Source organism: Gadus chalcogrammus, chromosome 11 (assembly GCF_026213295.1).
Source record: "Gadus chalcogrammus isolate NIFS_2021 chromosome 11, NIFS_Gcha_1.0, whole genome shotgun sequence".
Lineage (NCBI taxonomy): Eukaryota > Metazoa > Chordata > Actinopteri > Gadiformes > Gadidae > Gadus > Gadus chalcogrammus.
The window spans coordinates 6,980,934-7,008,589 of record NC_079422.1 but is presented as its reverse complement, the minus strand read 5'-3'; the positions used below and the strand labels follow the sequence as shown (position 1 = coordinate 7,008,589).

The following is a 27,656-nucleotide window of genomic DNA, read 5'->3' as shown; positions in this document are numbered from 1 at the left end:
GCGGCGAGAACGACAGAGAGAGGTCCTCCCGAGACGGTGGTCTGAGTGGTGGTGGGGGTCTCGCTTGGCGGTCTGTATATCTGTGTGTGTGTGTGTGTGACTGGACGACAAGCAAAGGGGTTGCAGGGGAGGGAAGGGGGGGGGAGGGGGTCAGGGGGGGACAGAAAATGCAACAGAGGTACAGACGAGAAAGCGTGTGGACGCAGGGGGGGGGGGGGGGGGGGGCGAGAGAGGAGCTGAATGGCCCTTTTTAAATATTTTTTTGCAGAATGAGACACTCCTGTCGCATCCTAGCTCATTCAAATCTACATACGCAATATGCAGCTGCCGTTTGGTAGATATAGGTTTATGTACACAGCAGTGAGAGAACACATGCAAAGAGTATCATAGGAGATGGCGAGGACTGGGTGGGGATCAATATAGAAAGTCGTAAAGGTGCTTCTGCTGTTTGTTTTTTTAATCTTTGGGGCAGTCATGATGAAAATTGCTTCGAAGCGGTTGTTCGGGGCGGTGAGCGTCTTGCCAGGATGGAGTGACCAGGGCGGGGTTTGGAGGAGGGCGGGGGCGGGGGGGGGGGGGGAGAGGGGGGGGAGGGGGAAGAAATAAGTGGAAAGTGTGGTGGGGGGTTTGAGTAAAGAAGCTGATCCATCGATCAATAGTATGTCTCCCTCTCCACCCAACCTGCAGCAAAGACAAGACAGGAAGAGGACGCGTTAGTTCAAACTATTAGAAAAACCTAATTTGAATACCCGAATGGAAATATCATGTCGAGTTTCTGTGCGTTCTCTTCAACGGGCCGCAGTGGTACAGACCTCCGGGGTTCCTGCGGATGAGGAGTTTTCGGACTTCATCATAGACGAAGATGAGGAAACTGTAGGGGAACGCGCACAACCACCAGGTAGGCCTGAGGAAGAGGAGGGGGAGGAGGAACAGAGTCAGATGAAGGGGAGGCGGGAGGCGAGTGCCACATGTCTAGTGAAGAAGGTACATGTCAGGGTGCTTACTTGAGGGGGTACATCCTGAGGGCCAGGTCCATGCCTGGGCAGTAGGACAGGAAGGCAGCCAGGGCTGTCTCTTCAAACAGGCCGAAGATGAGGATCTTGTTCCTGGTGGGACGCACAGGGAGAACAGGGGGTTAGCATCAACACGTTCACGACCTCACTCGCTAGCGGCACGTTAGGATTGGATCTCTCAAAAGTGTTGTCGTCTTTAACAACGCTGCTACTAGCGAGTTAAATCTTTATGCATTGAAAATATGATGTGAACAGGGACAGGGAAGTGGGTTGATGAAACTGGCACTATGTGTCCGCAGGCCGGAAGTGAAAGTGGGTCTCTAATGGGCGGGTTGCTTACTCGGTCGGCTCATTTGATGAGCCACACTCTGTGCGTGATTCAGCCGAAAGTTAGGGAAGGAAAATCTGCTGCATGGATAATATTACTATGATATGAATCAGATGATGGAACAGAGTCCCCTGAGAAAGCTCCGTCTCACCTCATGCCCTGCTGGAAGACAGAGTTCCTCCTGGTCTTGCAGACGATGACGTCAGCCCATTGCACCACCACGATGCTCACGAAGAAGGCTGTGTGGCACGTGAACTCTACGATCTTCCTCTGCTCATATGTCTGCACAGAGGGAAGGGGAAGAGAAGGGCCGGTGATGTAGACGTACATAATAAGCACACCTACATTATGCAACTACGCGCACACAAGCCACACACATACACACACACACACACACACACACTATGGCCGTACCCATTGCTGTCCATAGCTGTCTTCCAGGTCGTTGAGGGAGCGGTCGTCCCAGTGTAGCCTGATGCCCACCAATATGGAGGGCAGGAATCCATTCTCAGCCAGGATCACAAAGTAGGCGAAGAATCCTCCAAGAGCCTGGATCATACCTGGGAGGCAAACACAACGCAATGATTTAGTACATCAGGACACTGAGGACCCTTACTTCCACAGAGGAAGGATAGAAGAGTGGGTCTGTGTCGATCTCCAACTGGACTCACCAATCTGGCCATAAGCGATGCTGATGAGCCTCTCATTCACCAGCTTGTCCCTGGCTGGGTTCCTGGGCTGGCGCTTCATGATGTCACTCTCAGCTGCCTCATAGGCAAGGGAGATAGCAGGTACCTGTGGGGAGAAGGTGTGGTTATTAGTCAGTGTGACATGCTATGGTGACCCCCCCATATGGGATGAATAACATACCATCCTGCCTTATCTTAATTTCCCTACAGCTGTGTGTTTATGTGATGAGTGCGTTTCTCACCATGTCAGTTCCCAAGTCAATGCAGAGGATGGTGATGGTTCCAAGAGGAAGAGGAATGTTGACGATGATGAAGAACAGGAAGGGGGTGATCTCTGGGATGTTACTGGTAAGGGTGTAGGCAATGGATTTCTTCAAGTTGTCAAAGATCAGGCGACCTGCAGAGAGAGCAGACAAGTCAGGAGATGACTACTGCGGTACTTAGGGCCATGCTTCAACGGACATGTCAATGTTGTGTTGTGTGTCTTAAGCGTTGCTTCATGGTATATGGTTGCAATAGAAAATATTATTTCAAGGCATGGCTAGCATTATATTTCAATAAAAATGTAAGCATTTCGTATTGAGATAAAGCTCTATGTGATCTACATAGCACTACAATTATTGTAAGTGGTTGCATTTGAATGCATCACAAAATAAACAATGAAGCATGCTTTAATGTATTTGACGTACATGTGACCTGCATTATAGCAGAATGGTTCCACTTCATAGCAATGTTTTCATTTGAACGGTGGCTCACCCTCTTCTACTCCGGTGACGATGGAGGCAAAGTTGTCATCAAGCAAGATCATGTCAGCGGCCTGCTTGGACACGTCAGAGCCAGAGATTCCCATGGCAACACCGATGTCGGCCTTCTTAAGGGCGGGGGAGTCGTTCACACCATCACCTGTCACGGCTACGATGGCACCCTGAGAGGGACAATCACGAGAGCACACTAAGTGACCCATAGGGTAGAGACACAGTAGGGAACCGTCGGCGGGAACACAGCCTCAGATCAGCCCCGTTCCACTTGATAATGTAGCTTGAACATTTTGTTTTGAATGAGTTTTTAATGTGAACTATTCTCTTTTTTTATTATTTTAATTATTTTATTTATTGATAAGAGACTTGGAACAGGACTCGAGCAGTGTTAATTTTTTATAATGTGGCCAAGCGAAGCTCACACATGATGTATAAAGCCTTAGAGAATAGAGAAGGGGGCTCACCTGTCTCTGGCAACCCTCTACGATGATGAGCTTCTGCTGGGGGGAGGTCCTGGCGAACACGATCTCTGTGTGGTTCCTCAGGATGTCGTCCATCTGGTCCTGGGACAGCTCCTTCAGGTCGGTACCGTGGATCACACAGGCCTTGGCGTCCCTGAACACACGCAGCACTTCTGTTTGACTCACCACTCCACAGCCAACGAGCTGCTAGACCCCTCTGGGTTCAGTGTGGGGAGGGGGGGCGGTCCGGACCCTTACCTGGGGTTGACCTGGCTGACGGGGATGTTGAGGCGGGCAGCAATGTCTTCCACTGTCTCGTTGCCCTCGGAGATGATGCCCACACCCTTAGCGATGGCCTTGGCTGTGATTGGGTGATCACCAGTGACCATGATGACCTAAAAGAAAACAAATAAATACATAATTAATTGCTGGGTAATGCTTCTAATAATTTCACGACGAAGCATTAAAAACAAAAAATGACTCAAAACTAATCAAACTAATCCGGAATAAGCCCTGGTGGTGTTGTGTGAGTCGCGGCCGATTTACCTTGATACCAGCAGATCTGCATTTGCCCACAGCGTCAGGTACGGCAGCACGGGGAGGGTCAATCATGGACATGAGGCCGATGAAGCACAGGTTGTCTGTCTGAAAGTTGACGTCATCGCAGTCGAAGGCAAAGCCCTTGGGGTACTGGTCCTCTGGCATCATAACCTGGCAGAAACCTGGTGGGGAGGAGAGGGGCGATGAGAGGGGTCAGGGATACAGTGTCAGTCTTATCCATTGTTAATGTCACATGAGAGGGGGGGGGGGACAAAGTGTGGATTAAAGACGAAGGCAGCCAAAAGCAGGCAAAGCCAGTAAGAGATAAATAAATGTTTACGTCCATTGCTCCTTCTCAACTTAATTCCAGGTGAGTGTTCCCCTTTCATGACCTTTACTTTTTAGGTTTTCTTTCAGTTTTTTTTTCCCCATCTCTAATAGTTCAACTACTACTCACTTTTAAGGCTCATTAAAAGTCTTCTCTATGGGCCTTTATCATCTAGCGGCCATCTGGGATCCATATATTGGTTCCATGGCTGAATAAGGCCGCTTGCCCCTTGTTTTGGCCGACCTAAACCTAACCAAAGCATCAGAGCTCACCAAGCACTCGCTCTCCCAGCCCTCCGAGCTCCATGTAGGCGTTCTGGAAGGACTCCTTCAGCTCTTCGTCCAGCGGTTGCTCCTTGCCCTGGATCATGATGGTGGAGCTGCGCTCCAGGATCCTCTCGGGGGCTCCCTTCATCACCAGCAGGTAGCGGTTGTCGTTGAGGTCTTCCGTCTCATGGATGGAGAGCTGGAGTGGAGGAGAAGGGGGGTTGGGACAAGGTCAGTCGGGCTGTAGTGTGTGTAGTGTGATTTTGTCATGGGGGAGCTTCATTGATTTGCAATGTAGTCGTGAGCACAGACATTTATCTAAAGCATCTGATTGTTGCCCCAGATGCATGTCGTTAAGAAGCAGTCGGGGTTTGAACCCAGAACCTGAAACACACCCTCTGCTCACCATAAACACTAACCATCCAACTTATATTCAATTAGACCCTTCAGTGATTTATAGAGTGATTTATTTGGCCCCGGAGTGAAGAATTCAAGATCAGGTAGAGGAAGGGTCTCACTATAAGTGGCCTAGCCCCGTTTGAATGAGCTTCATCGGTGAGTTCTACCAGCCCAGCCGCAGCAGTCTGAGGGTCTCTGCCGGGGGCCCCCCACTCACCTGGTACTTGTTGGTGGAGTTGAAGGGGATCTCGGCCGCCTTCTTGTTCTTGTCCCTCATGGTGCGCACGGAGCCGCAGCACAGCTCGATGCACTTGAGCAGGGCCGACTCGGAGGCGTCGCCGGCCACGTCCCTCTTCAGGATGGGCAGACCATCCTGGCCTCCCTTGAACTGGGCACGGTTACACAAGGCTGCGATCCGGGCAAGGGCCACCCAGGTCCCGGAGCTCTTGTCGAAGGAGGCGCCTGAAGAAGAAACCATTTGAATTTAATTATTTTCATGGCACGTGGTAGAGCATAGGACACTTTTATACAAAGGGACTGGGGAAATGTTCAGATGCTGTGTATGCAGGTGAGGTGTATTTATATACTTTACAGGGTGCCTAGCGGGCATCAAACCCAGTACCTAGCCGCCTCTGCTTTGTATTTGACTTTGTTAAAAAAAAAAAACATTGGTGTAAATAAGTCCTACATAAACATATGTCTGTGTCCTGGGAGTGTGGGCGGGCCCTAGTGGGGTTTGGACTGCAGCACCGGCTCCTGTCCACTCACCAGACTGGTCCTCAGTGGTGTCGGCCTCGTGGATCTGGTTGTCGAACCACATGTGGGCCACGGTCATCCTGTTCTGGGTGAGGGTTCCGGTCTTGTCGGAGCAGATGGTGGAGGTGGAGCCCAGGGTCTCCACGGCTTCCAGGTTCTTCACCAGGCAGTTCTTCTTGGCCATGCGCTTGGCGGTCAGGGTCAGACACACCTGCAGATCACATGACACAAAAAAGTGTGTTGATATTTTTTGTAAACCACCACCAAGTTGTCGATTTAGTCTGATGGTTTGAAATTTAGGCTTTATTTATCAATCAAATAATTGTCATTTGATAATAATAACCTCAACTAAACATAGTCCACCTTGACTGTTTGTTATGTTCCCATTTACTGTTTTGTTTTTACATTGCTGCTACTCAAATGATGCATACATAGATGTATTATACATATATATATATATGGGCCAGCCTGTGCCTGAGGACAGTGTTAGTGTCCTCTCCCCGCTAACCAAAGGGCCCACTCACAGTGACGGTAGCCAGCAGTCCCTCGGGCACGTTGGCCACGATGATGCCGATGAGGAAGATGACGGCCTCCAGCCAGCTGTACCCAAGGATCAGGGCCAGGACGAAGAAGGACACACCCAGGAACACGGCCACGCCCGTGATGATGTGGATGAAGTGCTCGATCTCCTTGGCGATGGGGGTCTTGCCGGACTCGAGGCCGGAGGTCAGGGTGGCGATGCGGCCCATGACGGTGCGGTCCCCGGTGCAGATCACCAGGCCGCGGGCGGTGCCTGGTGAGGGAAGGGGGGGGTTAATAGGACTGTCTCAGTCCCACTCAATGGGCCCCCCTTTTGTGAAATGATGGTGCTTTGTAATATATAGATAGAGAAGTATATAGATAGGTAAATGGATAGATTGTTTGAATGACTGACTGATTAAAAACAGAGGAACCATCATTTATATTTTTATACTTTATCATATTTAAACAGTGGCAACCATTATACTAAGATACATTCACTGTTCAGCATGTATCGGGTTAGCTTAATCAATTGATCATCGGATAGTCTGTCGCAGCCACTCTACCTTCAACACAGTTGGTGGAGAAGAAAGCCACGTTGCGGGTCTCCAGGGGGTTGTCATGGGTACAGTCAGGTGACCGGCTCTGAGGCTCTGATTCGCCAGTCAGGGAGGAGTTATCAACCTGTTCGGGGAAAGCACAAACACATAAATTGTTTATTCGCGAGGCATTAGGTTACGGTGTCGTTCGATGTGTCTAGTGGCACACGGAGTCCCGGCCTGGGTGTGTTTGTTTATTTATTTGTGTTTGTGTTTGTGTTTGTGTTAGTTCAGGTGTGTGTTAGTGTGGACTGTGTGTGTATGTGTGTGTGTTAGTTCAGGTGTGTGTTAGTGTGGACTGTGTGTGTATGTGTGTGTGTGTGAGTGTACCTTGCAGCCGTGGGCAGAGACGATCCTGATGTCGGCGGGGATCCTGTCTCCCCCCTTCACCTCGATCAGGTCTCCAGCCACCACCTCCTCTGCGTTGATCTGCACCTTCTCTCCCTCCCGGATCACCAGTGCTTGCTGTAGACACACAGAGGGCCAAACGTCAGGGAACATGCTCACACACACATACGTCCACACAGGTCTGATGAGGGAGAACGCCGAGACCCTCTGCCCCCAAGACACCCTCTTTGAGACCCATGAGAGGAAGAATCAGACCAACGGCAATGGGAATGTTACAATATCCCTGAGAGGAGAGGGAGTCTCAGTGTTAGACAATGTTATCTGAATGTTATTACAGAAAGTTATTCTGTTATTATAAAAATATAAGAAATATAATAATGCAAAAATTACAAAGGAATATATTAGAGACAAATATATAATATTTATAAATATTTATCTAGAGAGCAGGTGACATTCACTATGGTAATTTGGCTTTTGGGGCTGAACCAAAAGTCATGTGTGTTCCTCTGTGAATTCACAACAGAACACTGAATTCCCAAAGCCCCTGAGGCGCTATCGAATGACAGGAGCACTCAGGGAGCACGGGACTGGCAGAGGGCCGGCGGGCGGCTGGGGTCTCACCTGAGGCACCATGTTCTTGAAGGACTCCATGATTTTGGAGCTCTTCGCCTCTTGGAAATACGAGAAGCAGCCGGTGATCACGACGACGGCCGTGAGCACGATACCCAGGTACAGCTGCATAGGGAGGGGGGGAGAGAGAGAGAGAGAGAGACTGTTTAGATCCAAATGAAAGATAAAGACATAAAGAGACGTAGGAGTGCTGAGTGCAGAGGGTGTGGGATGTCGGTTGGCGTGACGTGACGGATCGGCTGACCGAGGTGCCGTCATGGTGAGCCTGGACGTGTTCATAAGGTGGGGTGGATCCGCTGTGGTACTTGGGAACCCACTATGAGTCTGCGGGTGTGTGGAGACTCGTGTGTGTATGTATGTGTGTGATTGTGTGTGTGTGTGTGTGTGTGTGTGTGATTGTTTGTATGTGGATACATACGGGTGCGTGTGTCTGTGTGCATATGCGAGTGTGTATGTGTGTGCGTGTCCTGCTCACATTGTCTCCTGCGGGCTCATCCTCGGTGACTGCCTGGATGGCGTAGGCCAGGAAACAGAGGATGGCTCCGGTCCACAGCAGGATGGAGAACCCTCCGAACAGCTGGCGACAGAACTTGACCCACTCTGGGGTGGTGGGGGGAGGGGTGAGTGCATTGGGACCGTCCCGGATCAGGAAATCAGCCGCCTTGGCACTGGTCAGGCCCTATAAGAAGAAGAAGAAGAAGAAGAAGAAGAAGAAGAAGAAGAAGAAGAAGAAGAAGAAGAAGAAGAAGAAGAAGAAGAAGAAGAAGGAAGCAAAGGGTTGTGGATGAGATATTAAGGTAACCAAACGTATGTGACAATTACTCTTTATGAAGATAATGTTAAGAATAAAATAAAATTCACATACTTTAAATGATGCAGCTACATACTGTTTTGAAATGCCCTATCACCACCTAGTGGTCAGTTCTATGTATAGCATTCTCCGTCGGAATTTCAAATCCTCACCTGGACAATGTCGGTCTGGAATTTCCTGCATACCTCCTCTATGGACATTTTGTGTTCCGTCTGAAAGAAAATTGAAGAAAAACGTGAATTTCCTGTCTGTGGCCCGCCTCACACTCCTGACCTGACTGTTTGCATGCACATGCAATGAAACACACTGTTGTTCCAAATTGGTTTACAGGAGAAAATAAAGTTACTTATTTTCATAAACGGAAAATAAATTCCATTCTCAAATCTCTTCCAACTGATCATTAAAGTAGTACTGCATGCATGTCACCTGAGGCGTAAGAGGCTCATGGCAGCCCGGTACGGCATCCCTGTTGCTCTGTGTCTTGCTCAAGAGCACTTCGGCAGGGGTAGTGGGATGGAACGACGACCTTCTGATTACAGGTCGCCGCTCTTATCACCCAGTAATCATCATCCATTTGGGCTTCATGGAGTCTCTCTCCCTCCCCCTCTCTCTCTCTCTCTCTCTCTCTCTCTCTCTCTCTCTCTCTAACTCTGTAGCTCGATGTCTCTCTATCCCTCTCTCACTATATCTTCGATCCACACTAGAGAAATCCTTCATTGGAACTACAAATGCACTGTCAATGTTCTTCATCTAAATGATATAAAGCATTCAGATGACTGATATCATTATTAACCTAATCTCATGTTTTACTTTTGTCGTCCGAATTTTATTCATGTGTTTTAATTTAATACCAAAGATAAACCTTCTTTAATTACACATAAAACCAAATAAATGAACTCCTGTTGAAGAAAGTATATAACTTGGTTGTATTTCAGCTCTCGTGTGCAACCTCACACACGCCACACTCAGTCATTGTTAGCCCCACAGTTCACCAAAGGAAGTCGGGAAACAGGAAGTGGTAGGTGACGGTGTACTCACGATGGGTACTTCCTTCTTCAGGTCGTCCATGTCCTTGGCTCCCTTCGCCCCCTTCTTCTTCTTCGGGGAGCGATCAGCTTTGTCCTGTGTGGTGGCAACGCGGTAACTGTCGGACCGCCCATACTACAGACACACACACACGTTTTATACATGCTTTGCCCTGTGTTAGTGAGATGGGGTGCCTTGCCGTTGCCTGGACTAGGTGCCAGGTGTCCGCAGTCGACTGTACTAAGTGTAGTCACTGAGAAGATGCTATTGTCCAAAGGGACTTGTAGTGAGTTCTAGATATCGTTATTATGGAGCAGGTATACGGTTAGGCATCTTGTTCCTGGACGCCTACAGGGTTTTGGGGTTCGTACCCACAACCTTTCGGCCTGGGATACAAACGCCCTTACCAATAGACCATCCTGCCTCCCTGTCCGTCTGTCCAGACTATGTGCAAGGCATTAGCACTTATGATGCTTACATCTGTGTCTACTTGTCTCATAAAGTAAACCATCCTCTTTCTTGACTGGTGTGTGCCTTTGAGAAGTATGGCTGGTCTTTGGTTTGACCTTGAACAGGAAAAGTGCAGGGATCAGTCTGAAGTGGCCTGTGCGTGGTTATTTATAAACCACTCATCAGCATATCATCAGCATATGGAGCACATCTAAAATAGAGGATTATGGAATGTGTGTTACCCCGGTCTCTCCTGATTGCAGAACACTAGAGAGTCAAGAGCGTGGCTGTGTCACCGCAACGGTGCCACACACACACACACACACACACACACACACACACACACACACACACACACACACACACACACACACACACACACACACACACACACACACACACACACACACACACACACACACACACACACACACACACATACACACGTGCTATTCTTAACCGTACCAAGCACACCAAGTGTCGTTTGATCCCTAATCGGCTTTCCATGACAAAGTGACACTGACGGACACACCGCTGCTGTCTCCGTGACTCCTGGTGTATCTCACAGGTTTTTTTTTTTACCATCCACCCAGGCCATCCACAACAAAGCATTCAGGGGAGGGCAGCCACACAAACTGAATTATATTAAGTCATCAAAGAGCTTCCAATTACATCTTGGTATGTTGTACTCTATTCGATTGGATGCATTAGCGACACTTTGATGTCAGGGAGATGAAACCCTTCGCAGGCTTTCATCATACACACACACAAACACACGCATGAATGCATGTGTATGATGAAAACCATTAACAGGCTTTCATCGTACACATGCATTCATGCGTGCACTAACACAGTAACACAGCACAACCACACATAAAGAAAGCACGGACCTTTGTTGGTTTTTTGGCAATAATTTCCTTGCATAATTCCATTCACATTGTCAAACTACAAACAGGCATGTGGTCTCGTCATCCAGCAGTGCCCTCCCTCACTACAGACCCTGCAGCCTCCTAGGTCTGTGGCTGCATCCAGAGCCTAGGAGGAGAGGGGCCTGATCGATACAAACGTCCTCTGATCAGAGGCCGGGACGGACATGGAGATCCAAACGGTCTCCCTGGAGACACGCTCGGGTCCCAGTCAGAGGGGAACCACATTGACTCAACCTAGCCATCAGAGTGATGTTCGCTGGGCAAATCAAACCCATCCGTACGTCTTTACGCCCCTGTGTGAGGGGTAGGGGCTCTGAATGGGTCTGTCAGGGTTCAGGACCGCCGCCCACACCCAGTCACATGTCAGCCCTTTATCTGTGAAGGGATTGACGGGAAAATCAATATCGTCAACTCATCATCAATAACAACGCTCTGTTTCATTTAGGATTGAAAGTGTACCATGTGGCAAAAGGTCAACGATTGAATGTAAAGGTCAACATTGTAGTGATCGTTTTAGAGAGGGGGTGAATTTGGTGGGGGTCTTTAACGTGTAAAGTCCAATTAGGAGATGAGCAAATAAGTTGGTTTCGAATTTGATCCCTTAAAATAGTTTTGGAATATTCGATGCGGTATATCCTTTATAAAAAACAAAAAAAAAAAGTAGTAAATGATAACCCAAAATTATTTGATAATTTGAAAGTTGAACACACTTAAATGTGCAACCGGAAGAAAGTAAAGGTATTGCATCTGTATTATCTTGACAATTTGGAGGCTGTCTAGAGCGGTCTTCTGGTTCTTCCTGTTCACCGTGGTGCCATAAAGGAGAGTCTGCTCATAGCGATAACAGCTCAACGAAAACAGTTGTGTTACACCACAACTCTCCCCTGACTAAGTCTACCAGGTTGCGATTATTGTTCACCGAGATCTTTCAGCGGGAACTGATTTTGACATAGGGAAGCATTATTCATGTAAAGAAATTTATTATTATTATTATTATTAGCCGTTAGGGAAGTGATTGAAATGTGCAATGCGTGTTTATTCCGCATTTATTTTAAGCTCTTTGTTCATTCTAAGCTCTAGGATGTTTTGGCCCTGTACAGCACTTTGCTATGTATAAATAGACTATATTAATATTGAACTTATTATTTACACCATGTGTTTCCACTAAAAAGGGCCTCTACCGTTTGAACCCTGGGTATCAGGTCACATAAAGCGTGTTTTTAAGTGCTTTGTGTTCTACCACCGTGACACACCCCGTGTGTACAGGTGGGGACAGGCCTGGGCGTATGCAGGTAAATTGAGAGCCACTAGGGCGGGGGGTTCTGGGTTATTTCCATAGAGGATGAATAGAGTGTGAAGTATGCATACGAGACGTTGGAGCGTGCATTGTTATCTCTGCAGCACACCTGCTCCTCTGAGCACACTTATAAAAGACGGAAATATGGAGTAAATGTGCCATACACACAGACATGTGCACGCACACACACACACACACACACACACACACACACACACACACACACACACACACACACACACACACACACACACACACACACACGGATGTCGGTTAGACACAGAGAAAGAGAGAGAGAGTGGGAGAAATAGTAAGGGAGAGAAAAGAGCAAGAGAGAGGGAGACAGACAGACAGACAGATAGACAAAAAGGGGAGGAGTTAGGCCAAGACAGATTGAAATCGAGACCACAGTGCGTGGGTGGGGGGTAGGGGTGGTGGTGATACAATGGGGTGTCAATGGTGGACGAGATGGATAGATAGGTTTGGGGGGGGGGGGGGGGGGGGGGGGAGTCTCTCCAACACTACTTCTTGTATTGCAGTGTTTGTTTGTTGGCTACGGTTCACTATCTGCCTACGAGGTGGTCCTTACTTGAGTAGATTAACCCTAACCGCCTGCAGGCGCGTTTACATACGATAATGCCCTGTGTGTTAGATTACATTGTCGCAATTCCATTTGGTTAGGGTGTGTGCGAGTGCTTGTGCATGTGCCTGAGTGTGTGGTGTGTATATGTGTGTGTATCTGTGCATAAAATAGTTTCATAATGAAAGACAGAGTGGGCTAACACATGTCAACAATCCGCCCTGTGTGTGTGTGTGTGTGCGTGCGTGCGTGTTTGTGTACGAGAGTGTGGTATGTGTGCCACGTCTAAGAGTGTGTATGGGTGTTTTTGTGAGTATGTGTAAGAGTGTGTGTGTAAGAGTGTGTGTGTGTGTGTGTGTGTGTGTGTGTGTGTGTGTGTGTGTGTGTGTGTGTGTGTGTGTGTGTGTGTGTGTGTGTGTGTGTGTGTGTGTGTGTGTGCCCGGCGGGGGCAGATCCTAGCACTGTGAGTGTCTCATGTGATAACGTGAGGAGCGCCAGGGTCTCTTCAGGCAGGAAACTGGAGACAAAGAGCTGGAATTACAGAGGCCTCCCCCTCTCCGACAGACACTTACTGACGGACGCAGAGACGCAGGCACGCCCCACCCTCTGCTCTCACTTACAGACCGCTCCAAGAACTAGGTCCCCGGTTCTGCCAACAATGACATGTTCATCATAACTCATTCATGATGTCAGCCAACTGTAACAGACACTTTACAGTTGTAACAATGCTACACGTTTTGGACAGAGGAATTTGAATAAAAAAATAAAAACGTTCGCTAATCTCTCGTCGGTGTGCGTCTGTATTTAACAAGCGGCTCATCAATCCCGCTGACCTTAAAATAATTACTAAAAGTGAGCCGGTCCTCTTGTTTATAATCCGACCCCATTCGACCAATATATTTTTGTGTTTTTTGAGAGTGTTTGCAGGGCAAGTAACCACGGTTACAGGGAGGCTATACATCAATTATTAATTACTGATCTGGGACCAGCAATAATTGATGTATCTGTAATTTCACACCATATTCACTGCTGCTTAGAGGTCTTCCATTTAATTAAGTGTGTCTGCCTGCTGTGTTTGTTTGCCTGAACATGTTTGCATAGAGTATGTGTCTATGAGCGAGCAACCTCATGCGGTCATATGTGTATTTGCGTGTGTCTCTGTATGTGCGTGTGTGCTATACAGAGGAGAGGAGAAGTTCCACATCAGTTGAACAGAGGTGAGTCATTGTGCTGAATGCAGGCTGTCTGCGCAGCGTCTACACGCACTGCGGCAGAGAGGGGAGAGAGAGGCAGAGAGAGAGAGAGAGAAAGAGAGGGACAGAGAGAGGCAGAGAGAGAGAGAGAGAGAGAGGGACAGAGAGGGAGAGAGAGAGAGAGAGAGAAAGAAAGGGAAAGAGCGAGGGTGAGAGCGAGAGAGAGAGAATTTGAAGAGGGGAAAAACAGTTAGGACAAAAAAGATAAAGCATCAGTTCAAAGCGTATTGAGCAATATGCCTGGCCCAGCACTCTAGCACCAAGGAGCATGTTGGGACAGAGAGATTAGCCGTTAGTTAGCCCCGGCATCCTCTTTATAGCATCCAACGGCCAACATGAGAAGGAGGTTTTAGGTTCTGGGTGGACTGGTTTTTTATGATGCACCATGGGGGAAAACTTGTGTAACTTGGTGTGCGTCTCGGGGAGGAAGGAGTGGCTCTGAGAGGACGCAGCAGTGAAATCCCAGAGGGCACCACAAAGGAAACAAGTTGGGACTTGTTCCACAATCATGTAGGGTCTCTCCCTCTTGTCAAACACACACGCAGACTCACACCCAAACACACAAACGCACAGATGCACAATGGGCTCCCAGGGGCTCCAGGCAATCAAATGACTCATGTTCTTGAAGCCACCGCCACACGATGCTTCATCCAGGGACAGAGAAGTTACGACTATTGATCCTAAAATAGGAGGAACTACAATAGAAGTGGTTTGGAGATTTAAAACTCAACTATCTTTCACTTCCAGTATTTGTTACTAGTGGCCATTTACCCCAGTTCACCTGCCGGTAGGTCTGCCCGCAAGCTGTTGCTATGGTGACACACTTCCCTTCCTTGGTACAGGAAACAATAGGTGCACTGGGACCAGGTAACGGAAACTGTGCAGTTATCACCAAAGGATGGCCTTTAGTGCACAAAAATGGGCAGGTTATTGATTATTACTAGAAATGCCATAGTGTTGCTGTGGCCTTTATATTTTATTATTACAAACAGGTTCAATAGGACTAATGCCTTCCATTCCATTCCATCCCATTCTATTCCATTCCTTTGTATCCCATTCTATGGCATTCTACGCGTGTCTAAATGGAATGCCCAACTCATTTCCAGTCTGATCCACTTTCCTCCATCGAGTGGTGAAATGCTAGCCTGCTCGTGATAGGTCAAGGCCCCCCAACCGGGAATGCTGGCAGGCTGTGTACATCTCCCTCAGAGAGAATATCTCTATGTGATGCTGTGTCTGTCCGTCTATCTGTAGCTCACAAACCCTAAGGAGAGAGCATAGAGCATCTTTGGTCTATGTTTGAAGACGTCAAGGTGGTGGTGTTGGAGTGTGTGTGTGTGTGTGTGTGTGTGTGTGTGTGTGTGTGTGTGTGTGTGTGTGTGTGTGTGTGTGTGTGTGTGTGACCTTGGAGAGACAGTGGACCATCTGCTGGTTCCTGGCCGGCCCATTTGGGGAAGGGGGGGTCTCAGGATAGAGATTTAGTGACACAGCTGTTGGGATTAGCTGGTCTGATTACTAGTCTGGATTAGCCAACTACCCCTCCCCCCAAACACACACGCACACTTGATCACCCACTCACACCACTGACACACACACACTCTGTCCATATCAAACACTGACACACTTTATTGTACTCTGGTAGTCACCACGGACCACTGCTGCCGATACAGGTGGGATTATCAACGCCTGGTTACCTGATTGGATTTTACTCCATGATGACAGTATTATCAATAGTTTTACTTTACGATAAGTATGGGAAAAAACATGGCAATCAATCCATTCTCTCTCTCTCTATCTATGGTATTGACTGGACCAAATCAAAACTGGAGGAGAAATGAACACATACTATTCAGAAGGGGGAATGCAAGGATGAAATAGCTATTGGATGGTTGAAAGTGTTCTCGCTGTGTCCAGTACATCTTAGCACATCTAAGGGGTCCGATTTAATGGGAGAAATAAAGGTAAAAACTGAATGTGGCGCCAGTAGGGGACTAAAATTAAATCCTTTTTGGTTATGAAGATTACACAAACACACACCAAACGGGGAAATGAACTCTCTTAAGCTCAGAAATGATCTGTGTTGGGACTCTTTCAGAGAATGAATATACATATACATGTAAAAGAACTAAAGCTTAATGGAGCTTTAGCCGCCGCCCAGCGCGGCCCCTCCCCACCTGAGGTAGTACAGCAGAGCCATCTGTCCATCACTGATCCACTTGGCCTGCATAGCTGACAGGAAGTGAGGGAAGCTCACTTGAAAGCTGACAGGAAGTGAGGAAGTGAAACTCCAATGTTGGCCGCGATGCATCTACAGTTCTAATGTGTGGGAGAGTTTTTGTAGGTGCGTGCGTGTGCGTGTGCGTGTGCGTGTGTGTGTGTGCGTGAGTGAGGGGAAGCTAGACTAAACTAGATTGACGTATTAAATCAGATTTGGCAGAAATTCTATGGAAACATGGCATCTAGCCATCTTCAAGTGTCACCAAGGTATGCTAAAGCACACACACACTTAAGTGCATGCACCAACCCGTTCAGGGTGGCAATATGACCAAGTCAGTATTATAAGCCTATCTACCTGCATATGCCAATGTCATACAGTGCAATGCAGGTAGCATGTCTGCATTGTAATTAATGGATTTAATTATTCCAGTGTTATTAATAATTCTGTTCCAATTCCAACACCGGAGTCGACATTATCTCTGCAGCTTAAAACAATTCAAATATTTTTCCTAGTGCTGAGAAACATCACCACGCATACATGGGTGCATATACACACAGACACACGCACACACTGATCACTAGGACGACCGGCTGTAATTGTCCTTTAGGTAGTCGGGCTTAATCTTGGGGCAGGAAGGCATCAGCGCTAAAACAAGAGAGGAGCACTGTGAGGCAGATCAATCACCACCTTCATCTCCTTCATAGCCCGGCGTGAAGGAGACAGCCATGACCTTTCATTTTATTATCGCCTAAGCACACACGGACACGCAGACGCACACACACACACACACACGCTGTTCCTGTACCTGAGAGGCATTAGCTTTATGTTAGCATGCAGGCTAACTGCAGTACTTTCTGCTGAGGTGTTCAAGCGGTGTGTCCTCCGGCAGCGGTGATGGCGGCGGGGTGGGTCCTCATCCAAATATAGATCTATTGATCGGCTCTCCACCCACTCATGCACCACAAGCACCACCTGAGAACCATAGTACAATATGTCCCCAGGAGCCTCTTTGACCCCTAGAGGTCCTGGGGTCCTTTGGAACCGGAACCCGGAGGTCAAACCGTCACTCCGGGCCGACCAGAAGGAACGCTATATGGACCAATCAAATCTCCCTCTCCTTCTCCCCCTCGCCCTCTCTGCGTCTCTCCCCTTGTAAAGGAGGCGGTTCCTAGGGAGGTGTCAGTCAAGCTGGGGTGCAGCGCAGTGCCCGGCCCAGGTGCTGCAGGGAGGGGATGTGGAGCACTCTGCACCAAAGCTGAGGGATGGGCCTGCTGCTGCTGCAGAGGTCGCTCCCTCACACACACACACACACACACACACACACACACACACACACACACACACACACACACACACACACACACACACACACACACACACACACACACACACACACACACACACTCTCTACCAGGTCCTACACCACCCTTCATCCTCAGCGCCCGACCCACCCACCACCCCCCCAATCCCACCCAGCCCCAAGCTGTGCAGTACAGTATCAGTGCACTTAGGTAAACTCAAGCCTGAACCCAGGCAGATGGGTTGGATCCAGAACTATGGTTCACTCTGTGTTACATTGGGTGATGTCATGGTGAGAGTACCACATGGCATAATGCACCAATAAGAGGCCAGCAGGAGGGGGGGGGGGGGGATTTAGATTTGGCCACGCCCTGAGTCACTAGTCAGGATGACCTTCTCCCACCCTACCACCCTTCTGCAGCACCTCTGTCATCTCTCTCTCCCTCGCTCAGTTGCTCTTTTATTTTCTCTCTCTTTCTCTCCCTAATCCTCATTGGTTCCTGTGAAATCCCCTCATCAACCACCAGCAATCAATATCTACCTGTATAAAAATGTACAAATGTATAGATATATCTATATATACACCTAATTTCTTATATAACCCCCCCCCCCCTCCAAATCTGGTCTCCATGGTAACCAACCCTACAGAGGACAGTGGGGAGAAACCAGAGCCATGGTAATGTGAGAGCTCAGCTCATTATCCTGTAACAGGATATACATCCCCTATCCCCCTCTCTCCCGCCCTTCTTCTCCTCATTCGTCCTCACCGCTTTCAATCCTTCGCTTTTTCCTCTCTCTCTCTCATCTGCAATCCCTCTCCTGCCTCTACATCCCCGCTATACCCTTGCAACGCGGTTCCACCTTCCCTCAGCCTATCACAGGGAGAGACAGGGAATTTCCACATCGGACGCCCCGCCTCCTTTTTGACGCAGAAAGGCGCTTCGCACGTAACGCCACCCAACGGCCTTGTGGGGAAGGGGGGAAGGGCGAAGGGGGAGGGGGGAGTCGAGGAGGAGAGGGGGAGGTTGGAGGAGAGAGAGAGGAAGAAGAGAGGATGGAGGAGAGTTGGGAGGAGACATCTGGCGATGCCGTAGCGAGGCGCGTCAGGCCCTGGAGTCAGGTTCTGAGGCTCTCTCGTGAAGCGTCACGTCACGAGATGGTCAGAGACGGTATGACGCGTCCTCGCATCCAGCTGCAGTAAGCCCGCAGAGAAGCGCCATAGCCCAGATAACCAGCGCGTTTGACGCATAGTCGCCAACTGCTTTCGCTGAGCTCCTGATTATTCATCTAGAAATGAATCGCCGGGCACCGACGCGCTCTCCTCTGGGTGGGTTACATAACCGATCTGTATTCAGGTGCCTCGAGTCGGGCGCTGAATGCACCAGTAAACCATCGGGAACAACCGCGGATCTGATTAAATGTCGTTCCTTAATACATCTTAATTCATCTATTCACTAAAGGAAAAGAGCCCGCGGCGTTACATTCATCACAACTCATTCTGCAGGATGACGATGAAGCAGAAATTGCGCAACAACCGCCCCTCGTCTCCCCCCTCCCACACACACACACACACACACACACACACACACACACACACACACACACACACACACACACACACACACACACACACACACACACACACACACACACACACACACACACACACACACACACACACACACACACACACACACACACACACATCTGCACTTTGTAATTTTCCAATGCTGTGCGAGTTCCTCCTCGATCCCAGTGCCGTTACTGCGGGGTAACGGCCGGTTCGCCGAGGACACCGCCGACCGGCCCGTTCCTGGTGCGCAGTTTGGTGAATCACAAGCGTCATTTAGCATAACGTCCATGACGAACCCGTTACACCGATCTGTCTTGTAAATGAAATCTATTTCAATTCCATTCCAAATGTCTCTTATTTAGACACCCATCCGCGCTCAGCGGTTACAGACTCGGTGTTCTATCATGATGTTAAGTGGAAATAAGCCTGCCAGGCGCTTATTCCGAGTAACCGCATTATGACGCACGGGTCAGTGAGGAAGACAGCGCGTCTCCTCCCGCCGTACCCTTCTCTAGCAAAACAGAGACGTGCAGTATAAAATATGTTTGACACATGCAGCAGAGGACAGGAACGAGGCCGACTGTACAAACTGCGAAGCGAGGAGCGATGGGAGAGGAGGGGGAGGGGAGGGGGGTTGCGGAGATTCAGAAGGACACACTGTGGGCATATGTCCCCGGGAACCTCGGGTCCACTGCGGTTGGATGTAATACCAACGACACGGACAAAATGTTACTGCTCACCCCCACCCCCCCTATCCCTGTCCCCCTCCTCCATCCCCCCTCCCATCCCGATTATTTCTAAAGGAATAAACAGATGAGGACAAGATGTACGGCAAGGTGATAGTCAAAGTGGCGCTAACGGGATCTCCGTCATGGCTGTGCGTAAAGATAAACCGACTGGAGCAGGCCGACAGGAACCGCTGCACTCATCACCGCGTATCCTCCCGACGCCAGAGAGGTCTTTAATGGAGATACCACCGGCTAAATAAAATGCAGATGTTTCATCTGGAGCCTATCATATTTAACCAAGGGCTTTAGCAGTGAAAACACACACACACACACACACACACACACACACACACACACACACACACACACACACACACACACACACACACACACACACACACACACACACACACACACACACACACACACACACACACACACACACACACACACCGTGCGCTTCGCCTTGAGCCACAGCGGACAGTTGAATAGATTTGTCGCAGTCTACAAGACCAGGGTAACACAAAATTCCGCAATATGGTGAATGGCACTCGGAGCTTCTCGGGGGGCTTCTCGTGTCGTGTCGTGATGCGTTACGTCCTACCGAGCCCCTTCAGGTGGGCTGCCACTGGAATTAACCAAGTCAAGGTGGAATCACTCCTCTTACCCCCATGTTGGCGCAGTCGGTCTTCTCCTCTCAGGTGATGCAAAGCTTGAGAGGTGTCAGCCCTCAGGTTAGGAGTTATATCAAAAGCTCTTGGTGCGTCTTCAAAAAACGCGGCGGCGGACGAGAGATTACGCTGTGGTTATGGCCTAAAACAAAAACCAGCAGATATAAGACGTCAACTCAAGATGATGCCTATAGGATATGATACAAGAGTGAAATGTAGCTTCAAATGACCGAATGGTCCCTCAAACCTTCAAATGCGAGGCTAGGAATGTGGTCTTCCAGCGAGACGTCTCTCAAATGAAATGTTGCGGTCTCAAGCAGAGCATCACGCGTCGACGCGGCACCCTCTATTGCTCTCTGATACTTGCAGCGAAAGACCGGCGAATCTAAGAAGCTGCACTGCTACCTTATTAGAATCCGATCTCCCTCCGCGAGCTTACCGGTACCGCAGCACTTCCTCTTCTAAACCCGCAGCAATCCGCCCCATAAATAAGTGCCGATGGAAGCTCGGAACGCCCCTCCCCGTTTAAACGGGTGGGGGCGCCCATAAGCTTCACGCTCACAGCGTCCTACTGACACGTCAGTGGGCCAATCACAACGCCGAGCGTCCCTTCTGTGATGGGTTATCTGCCCAATGTGTTGCTGATAATCATTCACAGTAGCCAATAGAAAGCCATTCTGCTCCTCCCGTTTTACTGCAGAACTCTAAGGTTTGCAGGCAGCAATGTCGAGAGGCTCTAGGCTGAAACCGTGTGTAAATGGACGCACAAGGTTAGATTTGAGGTGTCGTGGTCGTTGTGTGGTTTTAGATGTGTTGTCATGAGTCTTGACAGCAGTAGCCGGTTGCATGTGATAAAAACCCTTTATATAGGTGTCTTATTGTTGGTCATGTTCATATTGTCACGTGAATGTCACTCACGGCCTTGTTCCAACACCACACACTACACACACGTGCCTGTGTGTCAGTTTGTGTGTGTGTGTGTGTGTGTCTGATACAGATGAATCTAAATCCAGGCAAAAAAAAGAACACTACTGTTACTGCACCATTTATTTGAATACCTGCGATGCGATGGATTCATGGAAGTCACAAACACAGTGATGTGCATGAGCCGAACAGCTAGCATACATGTTCAGCATGTGTAGAAGCCCAGACTTGATACTAGAGCCAGGGCATGGTCCTTTAACCTGGAGGCAGTGTGTCCACGGTGCAGGGATCCCGGTAGGACCGGGCTGTGTGCACCCTGCAGGGAGCAGGGACGTGGCTGCTCTGAGCAGGGGGAAAAGACCTGACTCACCAGCAGCATTAGAGAGCAAGGGACCACACTGGCACATCACAAGCACAATGACTTCCAGCACTGAGACTGGAGGAGGCGACCTACAGAGATACATATATTTGATGTATATAATGTGTACAGTTTGATGTATGAACTGACTATTTAGTGTTGCATCACCGTTATTTAGTTCAGACAGTCTGGGTGCAGCGGGTTTGTTGGGTGGAGGCGGACAGAGGGCGTAGACAACGTGGATGGGGTGAAGAAGTTGAAAGTGCCCGTACTTTAAATTTCCTTTTCTTTAGTTGGTAGTACACCCTCTCTCTCTCACACCCTCTCTCTCTCACACCCTCTCTCTCTCTCCCCCTTCTATATATTCACTCTCTCTTTCTTGCTCTCTCTGCCCTTTCACTATATCTCCTCTCTTTTCCTTTCTCCCTCCTCTCTCTCCCTTATATTCCCTCTCTCTTGCTCTCTCTCTCTCTCCTTTCTCTATATCTCCACTATTTTTTCTCATCCCCTCTCTCCATCTCTCTCTCACCTTTCTATATATATTCTCTCTCTCTCTCTCTGTCTCTCTCTCTCTCTCTCTCTCTCTCTCTCTCTCTCTCTCTCTCTCTCTCTCTCTCTCTCTCTCTCTCTCTCTCTCTCTCTCTCTCTCTCTCTCTCTCTCTCTCTCTCTCTCTCTCTCTCTCTCTCTCTCTCTCATAGTAGAGTAGTAGAGAGTGTGCGTCTGTGCTTCCCCTGCTGACTGAAGATGGAGCAAAATGGGCCCAGGGTCACATGACCGCCCCTTACCACTGGCTATGATGAAACCGCAGATGTGTTGGGTTATTTTTACCTCTGCACTAAGGAACGGTGGTTGATTTATTGCATATCATTTGTTATACAACCTCGCAGTGTAGCAGGTAAAAAAAAACATATGTATAGATATTATTCCATTTGTCTTTGGATGTGGTAGAAATAGCGCACACATCAGGGTGTTTCACCTTCTCTTTATGTTCACTGCATTGTCCTATCCCGCCCGGCGACAGTGTGACAGTGAGAACACTATTGATGAAGGTCACACAGTAGCAAAGAGCCTTGGCTGAATGTATAATCCCATAGTTACCACAACAGATATATATGTGTATTCTTTATCGTATCCACTTTCAGATGTGTCGATTTAACCTATTCTACATACAGGGATTGGATTTCAGCATCACTAAAACACCTCCGTTTGGTACTGGCAGGATCAGCAATGCAGTTGACACATTCTCTGTTGTCACGGAGCGGCTGGATGAATAAAGTTCCTTCAAACCAAGATGTCTGCCAGCAGTATCCTTCTTTAACCTCTGCAATACCCTGCTCGCTTTGCAACGGAAGAGTGAAGGAGAAGCGTTGGGAGGGGGGAGGGAGGAAAAAAAAACCTATTCTCGGTCTCCACGGCAACAGTCAGGTGACCTTGTCTCCGACTCACAGTGCTGAGTCAGATAAATTGAAGGATGGGAGAGGTGGAAAAGGGCTGAAAAAAATACCCCAGACAGACCCCAGAAGGAGATGGATCGGAGATCTGTGTCCCCGGTATTCAAACAACACACCTACACTGACTGAATGGCTGCCATGCATCACGGTGCCACCATTCAGATATTCATCTTTCTCCTTTTCGTTTTTAAAGAAAATGCTCCCCACAAATGGAGCTGGTGGACCATTTGTGTGTGTGTGTGTGTGTGTGTGTGTGTGTGTGTGTGTGTGTGTGTGTGTGTGTGTGTGTGTGTGTGTGTGTGTGTGTGTGTGTGTGTGTGTGTGTGTGTGTGTGTGTGTGTGTGTGTGTGTGTAATAATTTGAGCATACTGTGTTTTTGTTGTAGGCTACCAAAATAAGACACATGACTCAACTGTGTGAGTCACAGCTTGTTCTTTGGAAATGTTTCATGTCATTGGTTTTTGGTGGCATAGGGGGATGTTCAGCACTATACATAGTGTGTGTGTTCCTCTGGACTGGTGTGTGTGTGTGTGTGTGCTCCCTTGGGCCGGTCTGTGTGTGTACACACGGGTGTATACACGTGTGTGTGTGTGTGTGTGTGTGTGTGTGTGTGTGTGTGTGTGTGTGTGTGTGTGTGTGTGTGTGTGTGTGTGTGTGTGTGTGTGTGTGTGTGTGTACAAGCAATCAGCTAATCAGTTTATTTTCCATATTGTCTGACATCATCTTTTGTTTGCAAGCAGTGAGAAAGGATCCATGGAGATATAGAGAGAGAGAGAGATAGAGAGAGAGAGATAGAGAGAGAGAGATAGAGAGAGAGAGAGAGAGAGAGAGAGAGAGAGAGAGAGAGAGAGAGAGAGAGAGAGAGAGAGAGAGCAGGGAGAGAAATAGAGAGAGACAGAGATACGGAGATAGACAGAGAGACAGAGACAGGAAGGGAAATAGAGAGACAGAGAGAGAAATAGAGGGAGAGACAGAGAGAGACAGAAAGAGAGAGACAGAGAGAGAGAGAGAGAGAGAGAGAGAGAGAGAGAGAGAGAGAGAGAGAGAGAGAGAGAGAGAGAGAGAGAGAGAGAGAGAGAGAGAGAGAGAGAGAGAGAGAGCTGGAGGGTTGAGTGAGGGGTTAGCTGAGGCTAAGGAATGAGGGCCAGAACCCAAATCTGGTTGATGTAAATCAAAATGAAAAATAAATATTTTGATGGTTCCTGGAGAGGGTGTGAACTGAAAACACAGGGCTGAGGATGAGAAAGGAATTTCCATGGAGAGAGAGGAAGAGTGACTCACACGAGGAGAGGAGTGGCAGGATAAGAGAGGGAGGAGGAAGAGGAGGAGGAGGAGGGTGAAACAGGCGAAGAAGAGACAATAAGTTCTGTGTCCATTCATTGAACACGGACGACATAATGGGACCCGAGAGGAAATGCAACGAGTGGGAGAGACAGAGGGGGAGAGAGAGGAGAAGGCAGAGAGGGAGGAGAGGAAGAGGAACTGGAGAGGACTCAAGGGTAGACGATCAACTAAGGAAGCCGTTCCAGCTGATCCAGTTCATGCAGAAGCCTCCCAGAGCCCTCAGTGGGCTACAGGTACTGCCACAGCTTTTCTGGATGACCAAATAGATATATAGATAAAGTAATCCGTAATATCATTATCTATATCTATCTATAAATATAAAATATAATCGATATCTATGTAACCATATATATAACACATGCACGTGCATAACATGTGAATATTTATGAGATGATTTCCGAGCAACCTCTGCACCCTTGCTCTTAGAATGTGCCTCTGATTATGTCCCTCCCTCCCTCCCTCCCTCCCTCCCTCCCTCCCTCCCTCCCTCCCTCCCTCCCTCGATCGACCGACCGACCACACCTTCTCCCCCAACACTGTCATCTCAGCTCCGCCACTGCAGCAAAAGATCTCTTCCCCTGGTTCTCCCTCGGCCCACACGGTTGGTGGTACCAGCAGCGCTTCACGCTGACACCCCAGCCTGCTAAATGTCCGTACTATAGTTGTGATTGGGCAACACACGTGTGGTAGTGCGATCTCATCGGTAATCGGTTAATAAGTAATAGCAGCTCCTCGTGGCTAATTAATGTGATGTGTGTCGATGCTGCCGTTAGTTTTCTCTTAATAGGCGTCTAATAATTTAACTGTAATCGCTGTAATAAGTGAGGTTGTTGAAACAGCAGTCTTCAGCAATGTGAAGTGCTTGAGTTCACTTCAAACTGTCCATGATTATTGAGTGGACTTTAGTCCATCAACCTGACTCTCTTGTTTGCCTATTGTCTCATTAATGGCTTTTGCCTATTTAGGTGTCCATTTTTTATCTGGGCTTTCCATCCTAGGAACAGTTGAGACAAGCAATCAAGGCTATTAATGGAATAGTTTGGTGGAAGGCATGCTTGTATCAGACACTCTATCAGGGTGTTATCCCATGTTAATCCTCTGCAATTTGAACTCGGCTTTCCAAAATATCTACTGTTGAAATCGCTGCGGTATAATTTCCTATGTCTTTCCTGAAAGGCGGAAAGACTAGAATATACAAATAGTGATGTAAAGATGGCTTATGCCTCACCGCAGTCAATATAACATAAATGTACTTTGACGTATTTTGACAATGTCAATTTCACATATACATGTCCAAACATGTTTTTCCCCAATACATGTACAAATAATCCAAGGCCTTCCACTGCTGTTCACCACATCCCAGTGGCTCTGCTGCATTCAGTGGAACTGCTTAGCTTGTTTAGCTTTCCTTGGGCTCCAGACTGTATGCTGAGCTCCTACTGTGTCACAGTCACTTATACAGGGAAGGAACTTCTCGGATAAGACACTGTGTGTGTGCAAGTACGCGTGTGTGTGTGTGTGTGTGTGTGTGTGTGTGTGTGTGTGTGTGTGTGTGTGTGTGTGTGTGTGTGTGTGTGTGTGTGTGTGTGTGTGTGTGTGTGTGTGTGTGTGTGTGTGTGTGTGTGTGAGTGTGTGTGTGTGTGTGTGTGTGTACGTGTGTGCACATTTTTGTTTGTGTGTGTGTTTGTGTCTGTGTGTGTCTACGTGTAGTTATGTGTGTGTGTGTGTGTGTGACTGTGTGTGTGTGTGTGTGTGTGTGTGTGTGTGTGTGTGTGTGTGTGTGTGTGTGTGTGTGTGTGTGTGTGTGTGTGTGTGTGTGTGTGTGTGTGTGTGTGTGTGTGTGTGCGCCGGTGTGCGTGTGTTTCAAGTGTTTTATACAGCATGCCAAGGCAGACCCTGGATCTGCTGACATGGCTCTTTGTCATCTCTGATATGTGACTTGGGCTGAGGAATACTCTATGAGGGGCAGCCAAACAAAGCCCCCCGTTATCTCTCTGCAGTGAACATACAGAACTGGTCTGTTTTACCATTCACCAATAGATGCCATCTATATGAAATCACTGCATTTGAATAGGAGCACGATTGTGTGTGTGTGTGTGTGTGTGTGTGTGTGTGTGTGTGTGTGTGTGTGTGTGTGTGTGTGCGTGCGTGCGTGCGTGCGTGCGTGCGTGCGTGCGTGCGTGCGTGCGTGCGTGCGTGCGTGCGTGCGTGCGTGGTACTGTAACATAGGAATGACGATGTCATAGTAGAGTGGAGGACTGTGTCCATGTGCTCAGTGATGTGAGGCAGCTGGCCCTTTAAAAGCCATCGGCCAATCAGGAAGTGTATGCTGGTAGCAGGCTGTCCTTGTGAACGACCTTGCAGGGGGCCCAGAAGATGGAGAGACGGTAGAGAGAGAGAGAGAGAGAGAGAGAGAGAGAGAGAGAGAGAGAGAGAGATAGATAGAGAGAGAGGAACATATAGAAGAGGAGGGTGTGTGTGTGAGACGGAAGGGTGGACAGGAACAGGAAGAGGAACAAGAGAGCAAGAGGATAGGGAGAGAGAGAGAAGGAGTCCAATTACCATGAAGAAACATGAGCTATTATTCAATGGACAAAAGAGACAGATAGTTAAAGAGATGGAGAGAGATAGACAGAGATATTGACAGAGAAACATAAATAGACAGCAGCTATAGACAGATAGACAGTTACAGATAGATAGACAGAAAGAAAATTGATAGATAGATAGATAGATAGATAGATAGATAGATAGATAGATAGATAGATAGATAGATAGATAGATAGATAGATAGATAGATAGATAGATAGATAGATAGATAGATAGATAGATAGATAGATAGATAGATAGATAGATAGATAGATAGATAGATAGATAGATACGAAGCCAGTCATGTAAAAAGATAGATAAACAAATGAAAACAATTAATAAGAGAGAAAGATAAAAATAGATAGAATGATGGATAAATTCCGACAGACGGATAAAAGATAGAAAGATAGATAGATAAAAAGAAAGATGAATGACAGACACAGTTAAGGGCACTAAGAGGATAAAAAGTCCAGCAATGTAGCTCCCCTCCCCTCCCCCCCACACACACACACACACACACACA

At 48.2% G+C, this 27,656-nt stretch overlaps 1 protein-coding gene across 2 annotated transcripts; it reads right to left on the bottom strand.

The window, feature by feature from the left end:
* Positions 1 to 577: 577 nt before the first annotated feature.
* Positions 578 to 20,940, bottom strand: atp1a3b (ATPase Na+/K+ transporting subunit alpha 3b). Of its 2 annotated transcripts, none has more exons than XM_056601309.1 (23): positions 20,717 to 20,940; positions 20,466 to 20,611; positions 9,484 to 9,606; positions 8,598 to 8,657; positions 8,110 to 8,313; positions 7,626 to 7,739; positions 6,987 to 7,121; positions 6,624 to 6,741; positions 6,063 to 6,331; positions 5,551 to 5,749; positions 5,000 to 5,244; positions 4,390 to 4,582; positions 3,796 to 3,971; positions 3,508 to 3,644; positions 3,253 to 3,403; positions 2,787 to 2,955; positions 2,273 to 2,427; positions 2,013 to 2,136; positions 1,756 to 1,901; positions 1,493 to 1,623; positions 1,005 to 1,106; positions 813 to 904; positions 578 to 681 (listed from the first exon to the last, which is right to left on the bottom strand). In XM_056601309.1, exons 2-23 carry the CDS (start codon positions 20,469 to 20,471, stop codon positions 653 to 655), a joined length of 3,078 nt encoding a protein of 1,025 aa, XP_056457284.1. In that variant the 5' UTR covers positions 20,472 to 20,611; positions 20,717 to 20,940; the 3' UTR covers positions 578 to 652. The 2 variants fall into 2 exon arrangements, with proteins under 2 accessions (XP_056457284.1, XP_056457285.1); XM_056601310.1 differs by having other exon boundaries at positions 9,484 to 9,567.
* Between the last annotated feature and the right edge of the window lie 6,716 nt (positions 20,941 to 27,656).